The sequence below is a fragment of the Oryzias melastigma genome, unplaced genomic scaffold (assembly GCF_002922805.2).
Source record: "Oryzias melastigma strain HK-1 unplaced genomic scaffold, ASM292280v2 sc00259, whole genome shotgun sequence".
Taxonomy (NCBI): Eukaryota; Metazoa; Chordata; class Actinopteri; order Beloniformes; family Adrianichthyidae; genus Oryzias; species Oryzias melastigma.
Genome location: NW_023416893.1, coordinates 394510 through 416800, shown reverse-complemented (window position 1 = coordinate 416800; position 22291 = coordinate 394510). Strand labels below are relative to the sequence as shown.

The window sequence follows — 22291 nt, the reverse complement described above, 5'->3', positions numbered from 1 at the left end:
TGAGCACAGGTGTCAGCTCACCTTAGCACTAACCGTTTGTGTGACAGAATGAAAGTCTTTATCTGAATGGGTTTGTATGATGGAGTGTGTGAGCTGCTGTTACAGTTGTATTGTGTACATTCTGACTAGTTTAAATGTGGAGACTATCTTGACCAACACGTGTGTGTGTAACTACAGAGTGTGTGTGTAGACAGGCCCCGCCCATTCTAGTTTATCACTTAGTCCTGGATGTTTTATGAGGTTGCTTCCCTCTGTTGCCATCTTCTTCTTTCTCTTTTTCTCTATAAACAAGGCATTTTAATGAATGAGCACACTTAGGTGAACTTAGGTGTCAGATTTATTTGACTTCAAACAAGAAATAGAGACTGAATAAACTGTCCTCATTCTCTGTTCCGATGGGAATACTTACCTGACAAAACATGTAAATAAAACAACAACAAACTTGACCAACAAAACCCTGAAGAATCAAATCAAATACTCAAAAGGAAACAAAATAATGAAAAAAGTGAACTCCCATGATGCACCTTGCTCAGTGCTTCTGTTATTGTTCATCATTACAATATAAAATATCAATTCCTTCACAAACAACACAGATGCCCGACCCAGCACCTGCTTATTTCAAACTAAATCCTGCTTTCTTTTTTGGGAACACCTCTGGGCTCCTCTGAACAGTTTACCTGAACATTTCACTTTCAGCAACAGGTGATTTTCTAAAAGCATGGGGGCGTCCGCTCGTGTTTCTGAAAGGTGATGGGCTTTCACACACTGTAAATGGAGAAAGACTTCAGTGTGATGTGATGGTTGTGATGGCCAGTGTTTCTGAAACATGCGTTTCTTTTAATCCTTTAGTGTCTACTAGTATCTGTGGGAGTGTTTGGGATGATGTGGGGGCGTGGTGATCCCACTGAGGAGTCAGTAGGGAGGATAGGATCTCCAGGAACAGACTCTGACCAGGTCATTGCTGGGAGTTCTACTCACAGATGTGAGTATCAGGGGTTTTCCACCCTGATCTCCAGGAGCATCTTTGTTCTCTCTGCAATTTCAGTGAAAGTCTTTACGGTGATGCTTACAAATAAGGTGGTTGTATAATTCACGTTATTTAAATAACGTGAACTACTCCCAGAGAGGACGTCATAGTTTCCTGTTGCTTAACTCACAGCTCTCCTCTCTCCCACGTCCCATCCTGTCCGGTCCTGCCTGGTCACATGCTGCTGCAGAGAATTCAGCCCCACCCCAGGTTTGCCCAATTGCTTTGGCCGTGTGGCGTGTGATGACAAACTCCCTGTGCGTCATTGGGAGCACCCTTCCTGCACGCATGGGTATGAATGGAAAACCCTCTGAACAGACAGGATGCTAACTACCTGCTAAGATCAGCACACAGACCTGCCTTTATTTACATACCACACACATGTTTGATCATTGCTATCCTTTCTCATCTAGATCCCATCTGATAAGTGTGTTTTCAGGCGGAGAAAATGATCACTTGCATAATCTCCTTTGCTCAGGGAACTACTAGAAGTAAAACATTTGCAAGCATTGTGCTGTCATGGCGTTATCACGACTACCATCAAAATGGATTATTCTGGAATCTGCACTTGCTTACATAAAAACATCTATTTCTTTTGGTAACTAAATGACCAGATATCTGACCTGCTTTTTAATCCACACTTCCAACCACATCAAAACGAGCAGAGAGACACAAAAATATGTTATAAAATTATATTTGATTGATAGTTTATTTAAGACAGGGACAGCGTATATTAATAAAACATTTAAAAATGCAAATATATAAAAATATAGCCTTTTACGCTAATTTTCATCTTTAGTCCCTATAGAAGGTTGATGGTCTCTTGTAGAAGGACAAGTTAAATCAATACAGAAAGGATAACAGAAGTCAGACAACAACAGAAACAGAAACAACAGACGGAGTTCTCAGTACAAAAACACAACAGCAAAGTCATAAAACATAGGAGCAGCAATTAAGAAAAAAAGTAGGAAAAAAGCAAACAAAAATATAGGAAAACAGATGTGACAGGAAAACAAAAACAATAAAAAAAACCGAAACAATTTATACAGAGCTGTGGTGACAGTTTTGATTGTCTAAAAACCATGATTTTATCTTGTTTGGTAACTGAGGTCAAAGTGGTCAGTTTTCTTATTGCTGTGTGAGAGTCCCTGTAGGAGAGCACAGCCGGACTGAAGGTGCTTTTCCTGAGGGGAACGGTGCAATCACCCCTGGAAACTGACTGGTAGCCCTGTTTGTGGTTTTGTGATAATGTCTGTAAAGGAGGAGGGGCCAGGCTATGAAGGATTTTGTAAATTAAAATGGAGTCATTGTATTTGACAACATTATCCCAGTCCAGCAGGTTGTGTTTTTTCAGTATATGACAGTGATGGTGATCTGGTGTCTGGATTGGGGAAGTTTCCTGTTGGTAAAACAAGTTTTGAATGTGCGATTTGTTTTAAAGTCCCACTAGTCTGAGCTGGAATCTGGATCCTCTGATGCTCTTACTGATACTTCTGAGTGCTCTGACACGTGCCCGTTGTTCCCTGAAAGATGTCCACATCACCTACACCAGGGGTCGGCAACCCAAAATGTTGAAAGAGCCACTTTGGACCAAAAAAATAAAAAACAAATATGTCTGGAGCTGCATAAATTGAAATGCCTTATATAAGTCTTACAATGAAGGTGACACATGGAGAATGTGTCTATAAAACAGCCCACTATCAATGTGACGTCATAGATTACAACGACATCATGAACGTCCGTGATTAAATGTTTATTTCTCCTGCTGAGTGTCCTCGCGTCATGTAAGCCTTGAACTTGGTTTCATGACAAGTTAGAGAGGAACAGCAGCGACAAACTAGCTGACAAAAGCTGAATAGCCTCATAATAGATAGATAGATAGATAGATCAACTTTATTCATCCCCGCAGGGAAATTCAGTTGTAGAAGCAGCAATCAATAATAATGAAAACACCGCAAAGCACAAAATACTATTAAACTGCTCAAAGTTCAATACAAAATTCAAATGATCAATAAAAAGTAACTAACATATAAATATAAGTAGTCATAGCAGCAGAATAAATATAAATAAACAAACGTACACACAAGATGGTCAGCAGAAATTATGAGCCCTACTCCTCTCTTCATACCGCACGCAGTGGTGTCTCGGTCCGCTCGCACAGTGAGGAAGCTGGCGATAGAAACGTTAGAGTCCGGTATCAGTCTGTTGAGCCATGTTTCGGAATGAACATACAAGCTTTTATTTTGACATCCCTCAATGACACAAGGAGAGGGGGTCGTCATCAGTCTCTCCCTCATTCTCACTCCAGGAGCAGGAAGAATTCAAACATAACAGGACAAAATCATAAATGCCAACAAATGTTCAACAGTCAGACAACAAAACACATTGAGGAAAACCCAAACTTAAATCCAATTCCAGTCAGACAGGCAAAAGAATGGGTAACCCACAATTCCTTGCGCTGCCAGACCGACAGCAAGCCCAGCGTGTCTGAGACCATCACTACAATATGAATGAATTACAGTTTGTTTCATTGCTTTGATGAAATTAAAGAAATGCAATAAAGAAATACGATTTTTGATGTCATTTTATTTTGAGGATTTGAAAAAAATCACAAAAATGTAACGTGCACCTTTAAGGTGCTTCCACACTGGCTGCGTCAATCAAGTGCACACTTTCAATGAAGAGTCAATATAAACGCGTGCACAGCACAATTCCTGGCCTCCAAGTCTGGAGCGCGCGTGAGTTTTTAAGTCAGACATTTAAAAGGACAGAGTTGTAAAAACAAAAGTCTTCAGAAAGATTTGGGGGATTTTCAACACTTTTACTTTAGGTTCTCCCTGTTGTAGATGCAGAGGAGCGCTAATGAACGGTGCGGTGCGTTCAAGAACGCGGGTTTGTGAACGCACGCTCAGCAGGTGATATCCACACCGGAGCAGCGCGGTCACGCACGCAGTGGCGGGGAGGAGATTCTTCTTCTATTCTTCTTCTCATCTTGGTGTCATATTAACCTGACCGGACACAAACCGTAATGATTCATTTCTCCTTCGTGATCACGTTTGGCACTTCTGTGCTTTGAAGCAGACTCCGCCCACATGAGCTACCAAATCCGGCTCCTTGATTGGTCACAGCTCTGAGCTGCTGCGACTGTGCGTGGAAATCTTGAACCGGATTGAAGATTCAGCGCGCACTCAATGCGTGCCGACTTAAAAACCCACGTAGCAACGTGCGCTCACGTGCGCTCCAGACGCATGGGCCAGGAATTCTGGTGTGCGCATGTTTGCATTGACTTTTCATTGAGGGTGTGCGCTTGATTGCGCGCTGACTCAGCCGGCGTGGAAGCATCTACACTCATCTCACAACAACTGGAAAACGTAAATGATGTTTGTGTCATGTTTGTCCTCCTACAGAAACCGTATTAAAACAAAAGATATATTTCCCTCCAACATTTTTTATCATTTTCAAACATTTTTGAAAAAGCGCCAATGAGCCGCATGCGGCTCCGGAGCCGCAGGTTGCCGACCCCTGACCTATACTCTGACTGTCTGACTGGCTCATTTCTAGCATGAAGGCTCACACATGGGGCTTGAAAGAGGTGCACACTCATCCCTTGAACACCTCTGATGGGACCCTTGGGCAGGTTTTGGATGAGAATGAAAAATCTTTTCACCATGTCTGCGGCTCACCTACTTCACTCTTTACTTACTCCTACGTGTTGGTTTAGTAAATGCTATGACCTGTCACCCACACCATGCCCATAGTAAGACGTGCTTGAACATTTTAGCTCCACAGGCTCACTGGGTTGTCTATGATCTTTGGATTTCCACTTGTGTGCCCCATACAGACTGAGCAAGACAGACAGCCTGAATCCACACATAGGGGCAGTTGTGACGATGAAGTTGTGTCTGGAGGGTGAGGCTTTCTGAGAGAGAATATGGAAAACTAGTGAAGTGACGACATGTAATGGGATGCTGCACATCTGATATCTTTTCAGTGCTTGACATTGTGCTAAAATGACGCAGCATGCTTATCTGAGATCTGTGGCTTGACAGGTGCAGTTTGATGGTCATTCAAGTCGTAGTAAAGTCAAAAGAAAGTCTATGGCTGACAAAAGCATAGTTGCTATTTGCTGAACTGTACAGCTTTTTGTAAATTGAAAATGTTGCCACACTCTCTTCTTCTGTCTAGGGCTTTTTGCTCTTTTTTATGCTGATTCTATGACTAATCTTTGCTTAATGTAATCTCACTGTGGATTTTAATTATCTCCTGACAGTCGTTTGAACTCATGCTTGATAGAAGCCTCATAAAACGGTCATATTTTGCAGTAAATATGAAAACAAAAGTGTAGGACTTATTTACTTATGACACAGAAGTCCTTTTTTGACTCACTTTCAACCTGTGCTAATAATGAAGGGGTCTTCCACTGACTTCAAAAAGGGAAACTCACCCCACTCCGTTTTTTTCTTACTCTGTTCTCCCTTTTGTCTTCCCATGCACTTTCTGTCTTTCTTCACGCCTGCCTTCTCTGTTTCTGCAGGGACCACACATCGCATCAGTCACCCTGGCAGCCTATGAATGCGGCTCTGTGGATTTCCCAGAGCCTCCCTATCCGGACCAAATCGTGTGTCCCCAACAGGAAGTCACAGCAACTAGCTTAGATCCAGAGCAGGTGGGCGTGGAGGCTGTGGGGGTGGAAGGGGCGATGGGATCAGCGGCCCTTCAGGGGAGTGTCTCCGTTTGGACCATCATTTCTAAAGTCCGCCTGGAAGCCTGTATGTGGGTGAGTCACTGTAACAGGTAAAAGCTACTGAAAGTAAAAATGTGGGTCAAGAAGAGCTTCAAACAGTCAGTGCTTACCTCTAAGTCTCTAAAGGTTACAGTGTATTTTATGACCATGCAGTTTGGAAAGGAATGCTTTGAAGATAAACTGTAATTGAAAGCTTTTAAAGGGATGGGGCATGTTTATACAAGCTGGTACTAATATTTATAATTGACTACCTTTCTACAAATGATGCCATCATTCGTTTGGGTATTTTACAGTCTTTGTAAGTCTAGTATTTATTTTATCACCCCAGTTTGCATGTTTTTTTATGTGTGTGTGTTTGTGTGCTTTGGCAGTCTTCTCAAGGAACAAGACGTGTCTGTAATTTGCATGAGGTGCAAATGTGCACAGTGATAAGTCATTTACTCGAAAAACCCCAGTTCCTTGCACTGAATTTCCCCAAACTGTTTCAGTGGTGTCAAACTTCAAATATTTTTAGTCTGCAACTTTTTTTTCTGAGCCAAATCATTATTATCCCTTCTTCATTGACAAACATGAAACATTTGCTGGTGAGCTTAACATTAGTTAAGCAGCAGATCTGAAAGCTTGAACTTGGTCAGACAGCAGTCTGACGTACCTCTGGTTTCGGGTTAAGGTGGTTTATTGATGACTCAAAAGTGTTTCACTGGAAATACGATGAAACCACGATACTACACACAAAAAAAGAACAATATCTGTGATTCCACTCCACTGCCTGCTCTCTTTACAACTTATTTTCTGGTCTCATATGCTCCTCTTTATTGCCTGATTACCTTTACTTCATCATAAACAAAGCGTTGACAAAACAGAACTTTGCAGATCTCTTATTTGACCATTTTCCCATTATGCTTTGTTACTTACTTCCCTGTTGCTGATAATGTGGAAGATATAGAGCAGAAGGGGAAATACACGTCTTTAGTTACTTCTTTACTGCTGGGTCTTTACAGGAACCAGACAGACTACTCTGTACTGTAAATAGTTTTTATGCTTCCTTGGAGTTGAAGACTTACGCATGTGCTACATTTACTGGACACACTGAAAAAACAGGCCCCTTAGAAATCAGGCAACATTTTGACCCCATTGACAGAATTTCTTTAAAGTCCTCCTAGGACCATTAAAAAAAAACATTCCCAGTAGTGTTTTAGTTATGATTATGATAATTTTAACCAAAATCCCACAACCTAAATGTCTTAAAAAGCCATTTTTCATGTTGATCTGAAGCCTCTGTTTCCAAAATCTCCTCTGAGGGGGCGTGGCTTTTGTTCTCCCATGTTTATTGACGTTGCTGTGATCAATACATTCAATCATTGGTTTCTCAGAGTTCTTGATAAAATAATCAAAGCTAACATCAAAATGCTCTTTCATTGATTTACAATCCTTTCCAACTGCGGTCAAATGAGCCGCCGTTCACATTTCCGTGGTCACATCAAGAAGCTCCGTGGAGTCTGGTGGAGATTTTCCAGCGTTCTCAGTCCTGCTACCGTAAGTATTGGATGAAACTCACACCAAAAATCCAGTGATGCTGATTTGACCACAGAAATGTGAACGGCGGCTCATTTGACTGCAGTCAATGTGAAGATACCATCTTCTCTTCTCCAGAACCTGAACTAGACACTAGGAACAGATGAGGGTTTAGTGCATGTGCAGCAGAGCTGTTGATGGAAAGAAGATCATTCATTCAAACAGAGTCTGTCCAAGACAGTTTGATTGATTTAAAAGGAGAAATACTCGGAAATGTTAAAAAAAGCATTAACGCGCATGATTAACCCTCTGAAACCTACAGTCTAAAACTCAGTTTTTGTCTCCGTTTGAACTTTCTGTATTTTCAATTTGAAGGACTACCTGCTGCTTATTTGGTATCATTTTAATCAGCACAATCTCTCCCAAGTCACACTATCTTTATTTATTCATTTTTCCATGTTGTATTCAAACACTATACATAAAATCATGTAAAAACAGAAAATTCCATCTGGAAAAATGGTAATCATTTTGCTGTGGAAACCCCAAAAATGTTCAGCAACATAGAATGAAGGTTTTAGGTATAATTTAATAAAAAAAAAAAACAAGAGCAAATTTAGTCAATAAATTAATCAACACATTTTGAAATGAAAATACTAACAGAGATCTGAGAAAGAAGAAGACATGATGAAGAGGTTGATATAACAGAATGATAGGGATGTAAGGGGATGAAGGAGAAAGGTGTGGGTTAACGGTGGTGATGGAATTTTCTGTGTGGTTTCATATTATGATTATTTGCAGATAATAAGTGGCTGGCAAATACTGTAACAACAAAAAAAATGTGATTCATTTTTCTTCAGATTAGTTATTGTTTTTAAATCGATTCCCGGCCCTATAAATACCCCCCCAAAAAATCTGCTAATAGAGTCAGATAAATGGTCTTTTTAAGAATTAATATTATATCATTAAAAAAAATAATATCAAAACATCTTCAAACAAGCTGGTCCATCTCAAACATTATCAAAATAAATCTGAAACTAGCAGTTAATTCTGTAACTTCAGTCAAATTTTGGTTTCCAATATAATGACAATGAACATCAGTGTAACTTGTAACATTTATTGCACTGTAAAATAAAATCCCTAAAATTAAACAAAAAATTGCAGTGTTTCTTTTTACCTTTAGCAATTTGAGTTTTTTGGGGTCTAGAATCAAGTTTTTATATTGTTAAGAGTTAGGAGCAAAAGGATTTGGACTCATTTTAATAATAATTTCCTATTCTTTAGATCCCAGCAATTTATAGATGAAAAATTCTCCACTCTGCTGATTTAAAAAAATAAACGTGTAAAGGTGAAGAGAAAATATAAGTTAGAAGAACCTCAAACCTGGTCAAAGACTTGAATATCTGGAAACAATGTTTGAAATGTTAGCAAGGATCACATAGTTTGCATGTTAGTTTCTTGGGTGTCATCAAAGTCTTTTTGTGGGTCTGGTTTTGACAACTACAGTCCACCTGGATCGCAACCATCTACGAGGCTTTGCCAGAGACGCTTGCTGCAGATGGATTTTTAAGGCCAGCATCTCCCCTCCTTCTGCCTCTTTTCTGCTTATGGAGGAACATCCCCCCCCCTGGACTTTCTCTCTCCTCCTTTCTTCTTGTCTTTGTCTCCTATTGAAATCCCTCGCAGCAGATCCTTTAAGTGGCCCATTTTCAACCACGGCCACTGTGCAGGTGGACATATTTCATTGACCGTTGCACAATCACTCACAGCCGCATGCTCACAAACAGAGGCTTTTGAGTGGAGCAGCTGCCAGGGAGATTAAAACACGTCTCCATTATGAGGAGAAATCTGGCACGTTTCATCAAAGAGCAGAGTGCTAACAAGAGAACATGGTGTCCATATTAAAGGCGCAGCCTGCCAGATCTGGGGATCAAACCTCCTCTAGAGAACCACTGTTTGGGCTTGTTGTTGCGCCACGGTTGCTAACTACCTGCGAATCGTGTTTTGATGTTCTGACTCAGCGCTCCTGCAGCAAGTAATTTGCCTGTGATTACTTATGCTGTAACACCACATGAAGCCTGATGCTGTGAGCTGTGTCTCACCTGGACGAGAGAAGATCAGCTTCAGTTTTTATCGCTGACTCTGAGTGGAGGGATTAAACGAGGCCTGAAATCACACGTATGACTGCAACTCCCTGTAACTTTATATTCTCAACCACTCCTCCATCATGTGCCTGAAAACATGAAGGTGCTGAAAGCAAAGCACTGCTTGGTGGTGATGATAATTAGGTGTGTAACCCTCACCTCCTCACTCCCTATCCTGCTCAGGGGTTTTGGTGGAGGAACTTAAACAACTTCAGCCAAAATTCCAAAGAATTATTTTGCCTCAAATAACTTCCGCTTTCTTGTTTTCCTTTAATCTGTCTTCAATCACACACAGGTCTTTACATCTACAAGCTTTGTTGGCAGTGCTGCTGGTTAGAGGAAGAGTGAGGCTTTTCACCTACACTGTACTCGTGTGGTAATGTGGCCATGATCCTTTAGAAATCTGGGGGGTTTTCGCTCTTGTAAATCCCTTCCTGTTTTATTGTTTTTAAGTGATCCAATTGCACAATTAGCTTCAAGCAGCATAGGCTTATTTGGATGTTTGCTCCATGGTAACATCTTCTATGTTGGTAAATTTATAGCAAAAGAAAGTGTGTTTTGTGGGGCCAAGCAAAGCTGTTTTGTGATTGTCATTTGGGAAATATTTTCCTTCTGCATAAACAACGGCTTAATTAGAAACCATTTTTTTTTATCTACACCCCAACTTGTCTGAAGCAAGCTGGTGACCCCCCCAACACCACCACCTACACACACCTTCACACACCCCCGCACACATTCACACAGACACACACATCCAGGCTTCTTCTGGTTGGTTGATTTGTTCAGTTTAGAGTACAATCTGACCTTGTGATTGGCTTACTGTATTACAGTATTTGTGAACAGACAGAAAAAGATTGCAATTTCAAATGAAAATATTCCAGCTTTGAGAACCCTGCAAGTATGGTTACACAAATCTAGTTGGCACACTAGCATTCTAACTGAAAAAAAATCACTGTATCTAGTCAGAGGTCTGTGGTTGCAACCAAATTTTCCTCTACTGTTCTCCACACTTTTTTATGATGTAAAACTAGTTTAACCTGAAACAGTTGTTTTTTGTTAAATAACCACAGTTCCTGTTTCTCATACCAGGGAAGTAGCTCAGTTTTATAAATTGGTTTCTTCACATACAGAATACGGAATTCTAAATGCATTTGTACAGGCAATTCCAAAATATATCCAGAAATAAAGAAATCTTGATTAATGGGCTTCAAACAACGATAAAAGCTGATAAATCTAATGAAAAATCTCAAAATCAAGGTTGCCTTTTCTTTAAAATATTTTTTAATGAACAAAGTTTATTATTATTTTGTGTGTTAAAGATATTCTGTTAAAAGCCCTATTAGTTGTCACACCTGAATGTGTGAAATCTTCTCTTTGACCTGGTGTGTGGTGAAGCAGTGAGCTCCAGTCATAGCCCTGTTTAGAGATCAGTTTGTGGTTCAACACCCCAAAGCCTTACAGAGTGTTGTACAGAGAGTCATGAGGCCATTTTAGGCTCTTTTAATTGGCTGAAGTGTAGATTCATACCCACAGTTTGCATGCAGAGCACCCTTCATAGTGTTTTTAAGAAGTCCCAGTGGTGTAGTTTAGCAAATCTAGAGCGTGTGCTCTCATCTTCCATTCTCCATGCCTCATCCTCTTACCTTCCTGGAGAAACATCTTTCCTAAAGCAGCCCTGCCAGAGAAGCAGCTCTAACACCCGCGCACAGGAAGCAGAATCTTAATTAATGCACTTATTGATCAGCATTTAGTAAATGAATATGTAAATATGTTACAAGAAACACAGGATCAGGTCTGAAATGTGTATTTTTTCATTTTTTCACCATTAAAATGAAACTGTCTAAAACTTCTAAATGCTTTTACATCTTTAAACGATATAATCTTTTTTTTTTTTAATAACATTACTGCTCACAAAAACTAAAGGTCCAAATGATAAAACTAAAACCATTATTTAGCTGTATTGTGAGTATGAAATAACACTTTTAGGTGTCACACCCACAGGCACGATTCAAACTACACTTTGGATCACAGGACAAACTCCAACCCCCAAAAACGAGTGTTAAATGTTCTATTTTTAATTGAAATGCTGCAATATTTGAAAATATAAATATTCTTTAAAAAAAAAAAAAGTACGAGTTTGGACAGTCGTCCAAATTTTTCCTCTGGTTTTTCCTCCGCTAACAAAAATGGCTTTAAGTTCAGCATAAACCTGCATAAGCAAATATATAAGCAACGACAAACCTAGTGGTTATACACAGTTTTATGTTGGATGTAATTCATACTAGAGTAACATTCATGTATGTGCATGAAAAAGCAGTCTACTTAGTTTTTTGAAGGACTTTATATGTGACCATTGAGCAAAACATTTGAATGAATTTAAAGGCAGGGAAGGTGGGACCTCTCATCTTGTGTCCCTTACTCCATCCCTGGTGGGGGGAACCGGGCCCTCTGCAATGACGGCCGTGTGTGTCCCTTGGATGCTGGCTTCCCGGACCTCCACACGGGGAGAGGGATCCCTGAACTCTCTGATAAGACCATGAGCTGGGGACCACATCAGATCTGAGCCTGGGGGAGTCCCTGTCTCAGTGGTGCGGGTTCTGGTCCTTGTTCTGGAGTACTGGGCCCCTCCAATATTCCATCAGTAGGTGGGCCTGGTCGGGTAATGTTTACAACACTCTTCGGGGACCCCACTTCTTTTAGGCGTCCTCCTCTTGGGTGGGGGTGGGGGGCCCTGCCTTACGTGGGGTGGGGCTCCCTTCGGAGACCCTGGCACATGCCTGGGGTCGGTGGATTGCCAGAACTCCCGGGTGGCTTGTCTGGGGCTGAGGGGGCTTTCCGTGGATGTGGCCCCCTGGTGCGCCGGGGTGCTATCCTCCGTGCTTCTGTGCCTCCCTGCTCTCTGGCGTTGGGGCCCCTGTGGTGGTGCTGCTGGCCCGGGAGGTTCTCTAGATTCCAGACGAGAAGATTCCCTCTATAAAAAAATATAAAAGAAAGAAAAGAAAAAGAAAATTTTTGGATTTTAGTCAGTCTGGTTCTTATATACAGTACAGTCATGGAGCTATCCAAATTCTGTGACACCATATCCTGGGAAAATAACAACAAGGGTAGAGCTAAAAACAACATATCTTCATAAAGCAACTGGTTACCTGAGTCCATATCTGTTCACTTAAAACAACAGGAAATAGAATATGACATGAAGCTCAGTTTCAATGAACATGCCATCTTCATACAGAGACATTAGGTCCTAGTAGTTCATATGATTGCAGTCATGACTTTTTATGTCACCTGGGATAAAACATTGGTCATAAATGTGTGTGTGTGCAGGGTGCCGGTACAGCCATAGGAGAACTCCCTCCCTACTTCATGGCACGAGCAGCACGGCTGTCAGGTGTTGATCCTGATGACGAGGAGTACCAAAGGTTTGAAGAGATGCTTGACCAGACTGAAGCCTCACAGGTGAAGTCATGCTTTAACCCACACCTTCTCCTTCATCCCCTTACATCCCTATCATTCTGTTATATCAACCTCTTCATGTCTTCTTTTTTATTCTCATTTTGTTGACCCTCTGAAACCTACAGCCTAAAACTCAGTTTTTGTCTACTTTTGAATTGACCTCTGTATTTTCAATTTGAAAGACTACTTGCTCCTTATTTTGTAATCATTCTAACCAGCACAACCTCTACTTTGAAACATTACCTTTATTTTGCATTTTCCATGTTGTATTCACACACTAGACATAAAATCATGTAAAAACAGAACATTTCGTCAGCAAAACTGGGATTCATTTTGCTGTGGAAACCCAAAAATGTTTAAAAAATGTTTTTACAACATAGAATGAAGGTTTTAGGTGTAATTTAATAATAATTAAAAAAAAAGTCTACAAACTAATCAACACATTTTTGAATGAAAATAATGAACAATTCCCAAATTCCTTATCTGGGCCACATATGAAGAGTTTGTGTTGATAGAAGAACATCACAGACCTCACAGGTCGATGATGTGACCTTTCTTATGCTGTGATCAGTCTGACTGTGTGGTTTCAGCTTCTGGCAGTCCAAAAAATAAGAATTTCTCTCCTAAGAGCACTGCTGTCTCAGTTTTTTCTTTTTTATTCTATTTTTTCAGCTTTTGCTTTTTTCTCATACTTTCTCCTTGTTGTGTTTGTGAGGAATAATAAAAAGGTTTTAGAGAGTTTGATCCAGCTGGATTTCAGGTCTGCTCGGCTGGAATCTGCTCTCAGGTGTGGGCGTGTCCGTCCTCGTTGCTCGCCTCTCTTAACGGCGGTGGGCGGGAGAAATGCAGAGTTTCTGTGATTATTTGACGATGCCAGAGGTTTTAGTAAACTCAAGTCTGACCCAATCCCAAAATAAAGTTATTATTGGTTTCCTCCTTATGGGATTTCTAATGGCGGACAGCTCCGTTTGGCTCCACCCCCCCATCAAGGGCACGCACCCCTGCATTGAGGCCGTCAGATCGAAGTTTGTCTTCCACCTCATTTATTAAAATAAAAAAATGATTTTGTCCAAAAACTACAAATAAGGGCCATATTCTCCCTTTAATTCAATAAAATATCAGTAACAGAACATAGAAAAAGTTAAAGTTCATTTTAGACCGAGTTTTGTCACGTTGATCTTACTGCTGAACAGCAAGACGCCTGAGGACGTCCGTCGGTTCCAGAGGGTTCAAGTCTCACTCCGACATCTTAACCGTATTTTCACGACCATAAGGCGCGCATAAACATCTCAGATTTTCTCCAAAATGTGCGGCACGCCCTATATTGCAGTGCGCCTACTGTGTTTTTTTACAATGCTATTGTCTCCGTCAGATTGGTCCCAATGATTTGACAATTTTTCTTTTTTTACCTTCTCTTTCATGAGAAAAATGCAACAAGAACATGTTAAAAACACCATTTTTATTGGAGTGGGTCTTTAAGATCTCATTTATCTCTTTTAATACTTTAATTTTAGTTGTTGTTTATTATAATTTCTAAAGTATTTTATAAAAGTCGTAATTCATTACAAACTGTTTTAATTTATTACTGTTTTTTTTTCATTTTTATTCATTAATAAAGACATACAATATAAACCCGAGTTGTAAACTCAAGCATGATAGAAAAGGAGAAAAAAATGAAAAGGGGACAGAAAGAAGAAAAACTTATTTTGCTGCCCCTTTTAACAATCAATAAATCAATCAATTAAAAAAAAAAGAAAGAAACAGATACACAAGCATTCGGCCGGTTCATTATACAATAAGAGAGGATTGGGAAAGAAAAAAACAAAATCTTATAATTACAACATCAACCAGTGTGAAATGAACATCATACCTCTGGGATGAGTAATTGTTATCTGTATTAGATAGTTCTATAGTCGTTGATAATACTGTTTTTAATGTGGTCTTTAAAACTTGATAAAGTTGTAGCATTTTTTATTTCCACGCTGAATTTATTCCATTTATTAACTCCACATACTGATACACATCGTTCTTTTAGCAGAATTCTGTGTTGTGGTTTCACAAATATTTCATGTCCTTTTAGATTAAATTTACTTTTTCTTTTCATGTATCTTTTCATTAAATTAGGAGGAAGGCATTTCATATTTACTTTATACATAAATGTCAAAATATTCAAGTTTATAAGATCGTAAAGTTTTAATAGTTTTAATTCAATAAATAATGTATTAGATGGTCCCTATGATTACTTTTTGTAATAATTCTTATTGCTTTTTTTTGTAATATGTAGATTGGATGAATATTTGTTTTATAAGTTGTACCCCAAATTTCTATACAATAGTTCAGATATGACATGACATTATCAAGGAGTTATATAATAGATATAATGAATTACTGTCTGAGAACCATTTTACTTTGTGTAGTACAGCAATTGCTTTTGCTATTTTGGATTTGACTTTGTTAATTTGTGATTTCCAAGATAACTCTTCGTCTATAATAACTCCTAAAATTTTACTTCTTTTACTCTTCTGATATTAATATTATCTATGTTTAATTCAGCGACATTGTTTGTATTTCTATTACTAAATATCATCAAATATGTTTCAAAGAAAATATCCAAAAGCATTCAGTTTTTGCTGCACTATGGAGATGTTTTAATGGACTTTGTTTCATCATCCATTACTGACAATAATTCCACAGACCAGAGGACAACATTAGCAGCCAGTTTAATGTTTGAGCTTAAATTGTGTTCAGTTAACAACACAGGAATAATAAAACACAGAAGCCCAACTTCTTTGGGAGTACAAAAGTGTAAGTTTGTGGTTTCATTTTTTTTGTTATCTACACCAGTATCCAGTGATGGGTTGGATTTACCAAGCATCCTAGTCAGTGTGAGAGCCACACCTCGCTTTCCCAACGGTTCATGGCCAGATTGTGCTTTCACAACACTTGATGGAGAGAACAGTAGTGATGCATTCGAGTGAAATGCTTTCGTCATTTGTGGGCTTCATTAGGAAATGTCCTTTTCTTATCACAGATCCTGACAGCACACTGAAAATGTTTATGTTTTTAACCAGTGAAGGGAGGAGGCAGGAATGAAGGAAACGTGACTTCATCTCAGCCGTCTGTCCAGTACTCTCTAGCATTGATTCTTGATCTTCCAGACAGACAGACAGGCCAAGAGCAATGAAACAACTGCATCTGTAAATGGTTTGGGACTCTCTCCTCCACGTGCAGACAGGACCAAACAAATAGATGCTGTCCTTTCTGAGTGGTGTAGAGGGCGATTCCGGCTGTTTACAGTATGTGTTTTGGCTCACAATGAGAAGGTTTCACATAGTTCAGAAAATTCCAAATTTAAAAACTTTTTTCTTTCTTTAGGCAGGAACAAATAATAATAAAAAGTGACTACACTGAACAAATGAAAAAATATTTAAGATTTCTAAAAAAAATATTTCCAGTTTGAATTTGCTCCTCTGCAATCATTCCATGAACATTTTGATCGTGTTGACTTTTTGTGTGTGACATTGTTGTTGTTTATGTTTACTACTGTCAAAGGAACTAATGACACAATTTTCTCAACAATTTTATCTGTAAATATTATCACACATACATACAGACAATGTGAAAATTCCATCAACCCATCACAGGGTTGCTGGAGCCTATCCCAATTACTTGTTAGCAAATGAGGGGTTGGCCCTAAAGAGTTTGCTCATTTATTGCAGGGACACAAATTCACACCCACATACTCTTTTTTTATTTATCATTTCATTTTATTTAACTCTTATCTAGCCAGGGGGAAAATCCCATTGAAATCCACTCATCTCTTTTCCTGAAACTTTACAATTTAGATGTCAATATTTCACAGAAAGAACCGTCTTCCCTGTTGAGAAAGACCTTTAGTAAAATCTGTTCCAGCACGACTTAACCTTTCAGAAACCTTCAACCCCCTGAATCAACAAATCATTCTTTCTACACTAACAAATGACCTTTTCTGAAAGACTTCTGGACCACCTTAAATATTTTATCTGTGTGAACTTTATATTCTGAGCTAACTATCCTGACAGGGAGAGAGACCCTCCCTCTGAGGTGTCCAACATGGCTCTGTTCGTGCCCTCCGTCTCTTGTCCGCTCATGCCACACCCCTCCATCATATCTTCACCATTTCCTTGCTGATGACACACCACTTTTTTTTCTTGCCAGACATCTGTGAATGGATGAGATCTTTCTTCCCGTCCTCCTATGAAACACATTCTTTACCATCAACTTTGGATGTTCTGTGTAATGTCTGTGACAACCAGCATAACTTAAAAGATAACATCTCTTCCTTTCACAGACCGTCAGAAAAAACAAACTTTCCTTTTTCAGCTCAAGCAACCTCTCTTCTTCTGCAAGTGCTTGTCCTCTTTAGCATGGACCCATCTCATTGTTACCATCTGAAAACAGCACACTTCTTCTTGTCTTTCCTTCTTTCTACTCCTTGACTTTTCGTGCAGCTAAAATTTTTCACTACACTTAGAATCGGATGACGCTGTAATCAGTTTTCACATGTTACGTATCTCATTTTCAAGTCACCTTGGAAGAAGAGTTTGCAAAATGTTTAAATGTGAGTGTGACATTTCAATGATGTTTACACCTGAAATCAGCCTGAAAACTCAGTAAAGTTGGGTATAAATCTTTGTGACTCCTAAACGAGCATGACCTCTGACCTTCATGAGGGCCCTTATCGTTAGTCAGTCCCTGTCATCTCATATAAACCAATTTGCCTACTTAAAGGGACTAGAAACATAGTTTTGTGCTTTAGTTTACTTCAGCACAGAAAAACTAATGTTCTATCAAAGCAATACAAAAACTCACGTCTTTAAGATGAAGTGGAAGTCTGTCACAAGCTACAGAGGACAAAATGCCTTTTAATGCTACAACTATAACAGATGGTAAACAAGAGCTGTGTCACTGGTGAACGTGTACAATCCATACTCATCTTTATCTGGCCTGCTGCAGACTGGAAGCAGTTCATTTCCAAACATTCCCTTACATCCATTATTGTATGATTTGACATTGAAGTCACAATTAGAAGCACAGTTACTGCGATGACAAGGTGTGGCCTCAGCTGATGCCTTCAGGGTTAGGGATTACGACGAGCAACAGAGAGGAGAGAGCCCCTGAACGCAGCGCCCACCCATATTCTGACTTCTTTGTATTGTCCTGTGAAATTATGTTCATTGTGAGAAACAGCTTTCTCACAGTCATTCTGCATTTTCTTTGCTCAAATACAAATGCCTTCACCCTGAACTGCAGGGGTGTGATTGATCGATGGAGTATTGCTGCTCTCCTTGTTCTTATCGTCTGTCTCTGCAACTCAGCACTTGGCATGCCTTAAAATCCCACTCCGATCTTCTGTTGATCTATTGTGTTCTTAGTGCTCTTTTAACCACAATGATGCTGTTTTTAGGCAAAATACAAATATCTGTATCGTATTGTAGGACATAGTTTCTGCAGAACAGCTGGAGTTTATTAGAAATCCACCTCTGAGATGTGGAGGAGAGTAAGCCTGCCCACACTTCCCATCATCCAATTTGTTTGCACCCCCCCCCATCTACACAGCTCCTCACAACCTCAAGCTAACATTAGCAGTGCAGCATAAACGCCGAGCAATATCATTTCTACCCAGTTCTGATCAGATTGTAGCTCCTCCCTCACAGCTACAAGATTTTTCTAACTGCTTTTTCAACGGCAGAGATGTTGTCTCCCCAGCGGATTTCCTACGTCACAAATACGATCTTTTTCAAACAGCATTTTTTCTTCTGCTCCTGATTCATGATTTGAATAAAACAATAGTAAGAAATGCAATTTGGAGGTTATTTCTCATCATATATGAACTTCGTCATCAGAAAAATGCCACAAGAACATGTTCAAAACGGCAACAGTGCAATCTTCAATGAATAATATGTTAAACACTTTTCTGTTTAGTCAAGAGCACGGATCAGAGGACAACATTAGCAGCATTTGCAGGAGGATGGAAACACCAGCAAAAGATAGTCCAAGATTACAACTTATTCACACAGTTGGAAGTGGCACGATGTCCAGCCGACGCTTTCCTTCATGTCGAACAAAGATTGAATAGAATATATCAATTTCTGAACCATCATGCAGTTGTTCTTAACCATGACATATGATGTCATCATTACCTTTAGTCACATCCGTTAATGATCATAGTTCTTCTATTTTCTTACATCTATCATCAACAGGCGTTTCTGCCTCAGCTTGATTCCTGAAGTGACCATTTAGTCACTTACCTTACAGGTAAAACGCTGGCGAGCTGTAGTACTGAAAACATGGTTTCTAAGGCATCCCTTCCATTTTGATTTTCAAAGTAAAAGCCCATGGAATCCCACACATAGGGTCATATTTGGTCCAGAGGATGAACTGAACCAGAACAGGACAGGACAGCTGCAGACGCGGCACCTGCTGTAAGATCTGCTGTGAAAGCGGTGGACAGCTGTGCCGGCGGCACCAAAACATCCGCCACGGCGCTCCCACCACGTGAGTGAGGAGAGAGAGCGCTGTGACATCATTTACAGACACAGAGGTGCTTTCCACACAACATAAAGAGGCACTTTGAGATGGAGGAGGCGAACATCGAGACACACAGAAGATGTAATATGGAAGCTAATCTTTTTCTGGATGACCAGCTGAAGGGAACTCACATTTCTCCACACACGTGGACAGAGACGCAGACGTCTGGTTTGCCTGCTTCCTTTCCGACTGGGAGGAACACCGCTGCTGCTTTTCTCTGATGCATTTTTCTCTCTGCTGTATTCCACAGCGTTGCTCTCTTGCACCTCATTGTCTCTGTTGTGCAGTTGAGTGCACGTGAATGTTCGTGATAAGGGCTGAGTTTGAACAGCATCCAGATGCAGATGCACCACCTGTTCTGACCTCCAGATCACCCCCCTCTTCTGTGGTTTTGTGCTTCTTTTATTCACCCTGTTGGAGATCCTTCACCACCTGTCCAGCTCTTACCTGCTGAACTTTCACTGGGTCTTCACATCGTAAACACAAACTTATCAGCTTGGAATCAAAGTGGAAACAGACTGAGCTGAGATTGGAATGAAGAAAGAGTGTTATCTTTGGATCGCTGTGCATTAGACAGGAAGTAGTTAAGTTTGGTGATCAAGGATGTGACCCTCTGTGGTCTATGCAGCCCCCCTCATGCTGTTGTCCGGGGAGCTCTCTGAAGATGAAGACTGTTTCCATCACCTCGTCACAAAGGTCTGTAGGTGGCAGCAGTTTGACCCAGCCCGGTGGTATTTCTTCCAGCCCTCGTGCGCCAGCTTCCTGGCACTACTGCACGTGATTCAGGCAGCAAAGCCCCTCTGGGGTTTTTCCTCTTTCATTCAAGAGTCCTATTCAGGGCTAATGAAGTCATGCTTTTCTAACGGCTTCGGACATTGATGTCATGAACATCAGCTCTATTTTTTCCCTCTTAAATCTGTTCTCTTGGGAGAGGAGCCCCCTCCACCCCCGGTGCTGACAGCAATCATCCCCTCCGTGGACGTGGCTACTTCCTGGCTCACAATGTATTATGTTTTGCTTTCCTAATCTGGAACGGAAAGGGTTAACAGACTGTGAATTCTTGATTGCCAACTCCCAGGATTGTATCTCCTGTAACTCAAATCAGGGCCATCTGCTCTGGGCGTGTGCCTGCCCCCCCCCAGCCTGGCCCACTGCACTCAAAGACTCTCTGTGCTGCGGTTTGCCCGGCCCCGTCACGTGACTTCTCTGAAAGTGCCCCCTCCCTCCTCCTCCCTTTTTATTTCCAGTAAACTGTTTGAAAGGAGGGGGGTGAGTCAGAGTAAAACCAGCTTCCCTTTAACCGCAGCTTGTTAAAGAATTTGTCAACGTGGACTCAGGGGTGCAGTTGCGTTTGTGCGTTTACACTCACGGACGGAGCTGAACCAGCGTCTCCCATCCTTCCTTAAGAAGGAGACTGTAAACTGTCGTTGCATCAGGAGTTCTTAATCGCTCCACTTCCTGCGGCAGACGGCGCGGGCTTGTCAGGCGCTCAGAGATGAACTTTAGCCGTCTCCGTGTCGGCGAGCTCGCTCCAGAGACGTGTGTCATCCCAGTGAAAGATTTTCATTCAGAAAAAAAGAAAGTAGAGAGAGCGAGAGAGGCAGAAAAAATACATGCGTGGGTGTTGACTTGTGTATAGGAGGCACATAGATTTTTCCTGGTCTGACACATTCATTTTTCCAAAGAGATCACAGGGTCTTGTCGCTGCCTGCTTTGTGTCTGCGTTGAATCCCTCTAGAACGAAGAAAAAAATCTGTACGTTTGTTCAGTAAAAGTGTTGATCAAATCCTAAATAAAGAGATTTCTCAGTATAGTGTCGGGCATGCTTTACAGATGAAAAAGGGACAAAACTTTTCAGTTTTGATTCTGCTTGAAAAAAGGAAAATAAAGCAAAAATATAATTCAAACATTGTGATTCTTTAATTTTTTTTTTTTTGAGCATGAATTTTTCATTAGGACACTGTACAAAAAATCATGATCAACTGTTTAAGGAGACACAAAAGTTTCTATGATACAGAAAAAGTTAATTCATTCCTCTAAGTTATTGAAAATTTTGCAGATTTAATTAATGAAAAATTCTGAACCATTGTATCCTAAACCTTTGAATTTGGCAAACAACTCTTTATAACAACTAGTTTTGTTCAAATTCATTCAGATTTTAAAGACAGCATTTAATAAAAAATCCCACTGACGTCCTAAATAAAGAGGTTTCTCATCATAGTGTTCACTGCATGCTTTTGAGATGAGGAGGAGACAAAAAAGAAGCTTCTCTGTTGTTGTGCCATGTAGGAAAAACTTGTGTTTAAATGAAGCAAAATATACTTTTAAACACCAATTTATACGACTTGAAAAATGTGATTGTTGAGTAATGTGATTTTGTTGAGCAGCAGTTTACTACGTTCAGCTGGTGCCTAAAATGCAAAAAAAAAAAGTTTCTGTGAAACTGAAAGAAAAAAAAAGTTTATTGTTAATGTCTGTTTTTGTTAAAGCAAATGCTGCAGATTAAATGTGTCCAATTAAAAGACTCATAACTTTTCTACCCTAACCTTTGCTTTATTTGACCTCCAAGTCAGTTTTCCAAAAAATCCAATTGAATAAAAAGAGTAAATCATTTAATCTGACGGCTCGTTCTGACAGATGCACATCCATCACTCACACACATGCTAAATGACATCAATAGTTTGGTTATACTTCTGAACCAGCTTGACTGAGTGCGGCGTGGAGAAGAGAAGTGAAAAGCGACCAGGATGTAATGGCCACGCCCCCTCTCCATGCACTGAAGTGCTCATCACAGAGGCTGCATGCAGCAGTCACATTTACTTCATCACCACCATCTCACCT

The 22291-nt window shown here is 40.2% G+C and overlaps 1 protein-coding gene across 1 annotated transcript in view; it reads left to right on the top strand.

The window, feature by feature from the left end:
• The first annotated feature begins 5555 nt into the window (after positions 1-5555).
• Positions 5556-22291, top strand: part of LOC112138700 (vacuole membrane protein 1) — a 41851-nt gene continuing 25115 nt past the window's right edge. The window contains exons 1-2 of the mRNA XM_024261307.2: positions 5556-5804; positions 12752-12883. Of these exons, the coding sequence (XP_024117075.2) occupies positions 5727-5804; positions 12752-12883 (210 nt within the window). The 5' untranslated portion in view covers positions 5556-5726. The remainder of the gene's footprint in view (positions 5805-12751; positions 12884-22291) is intronic.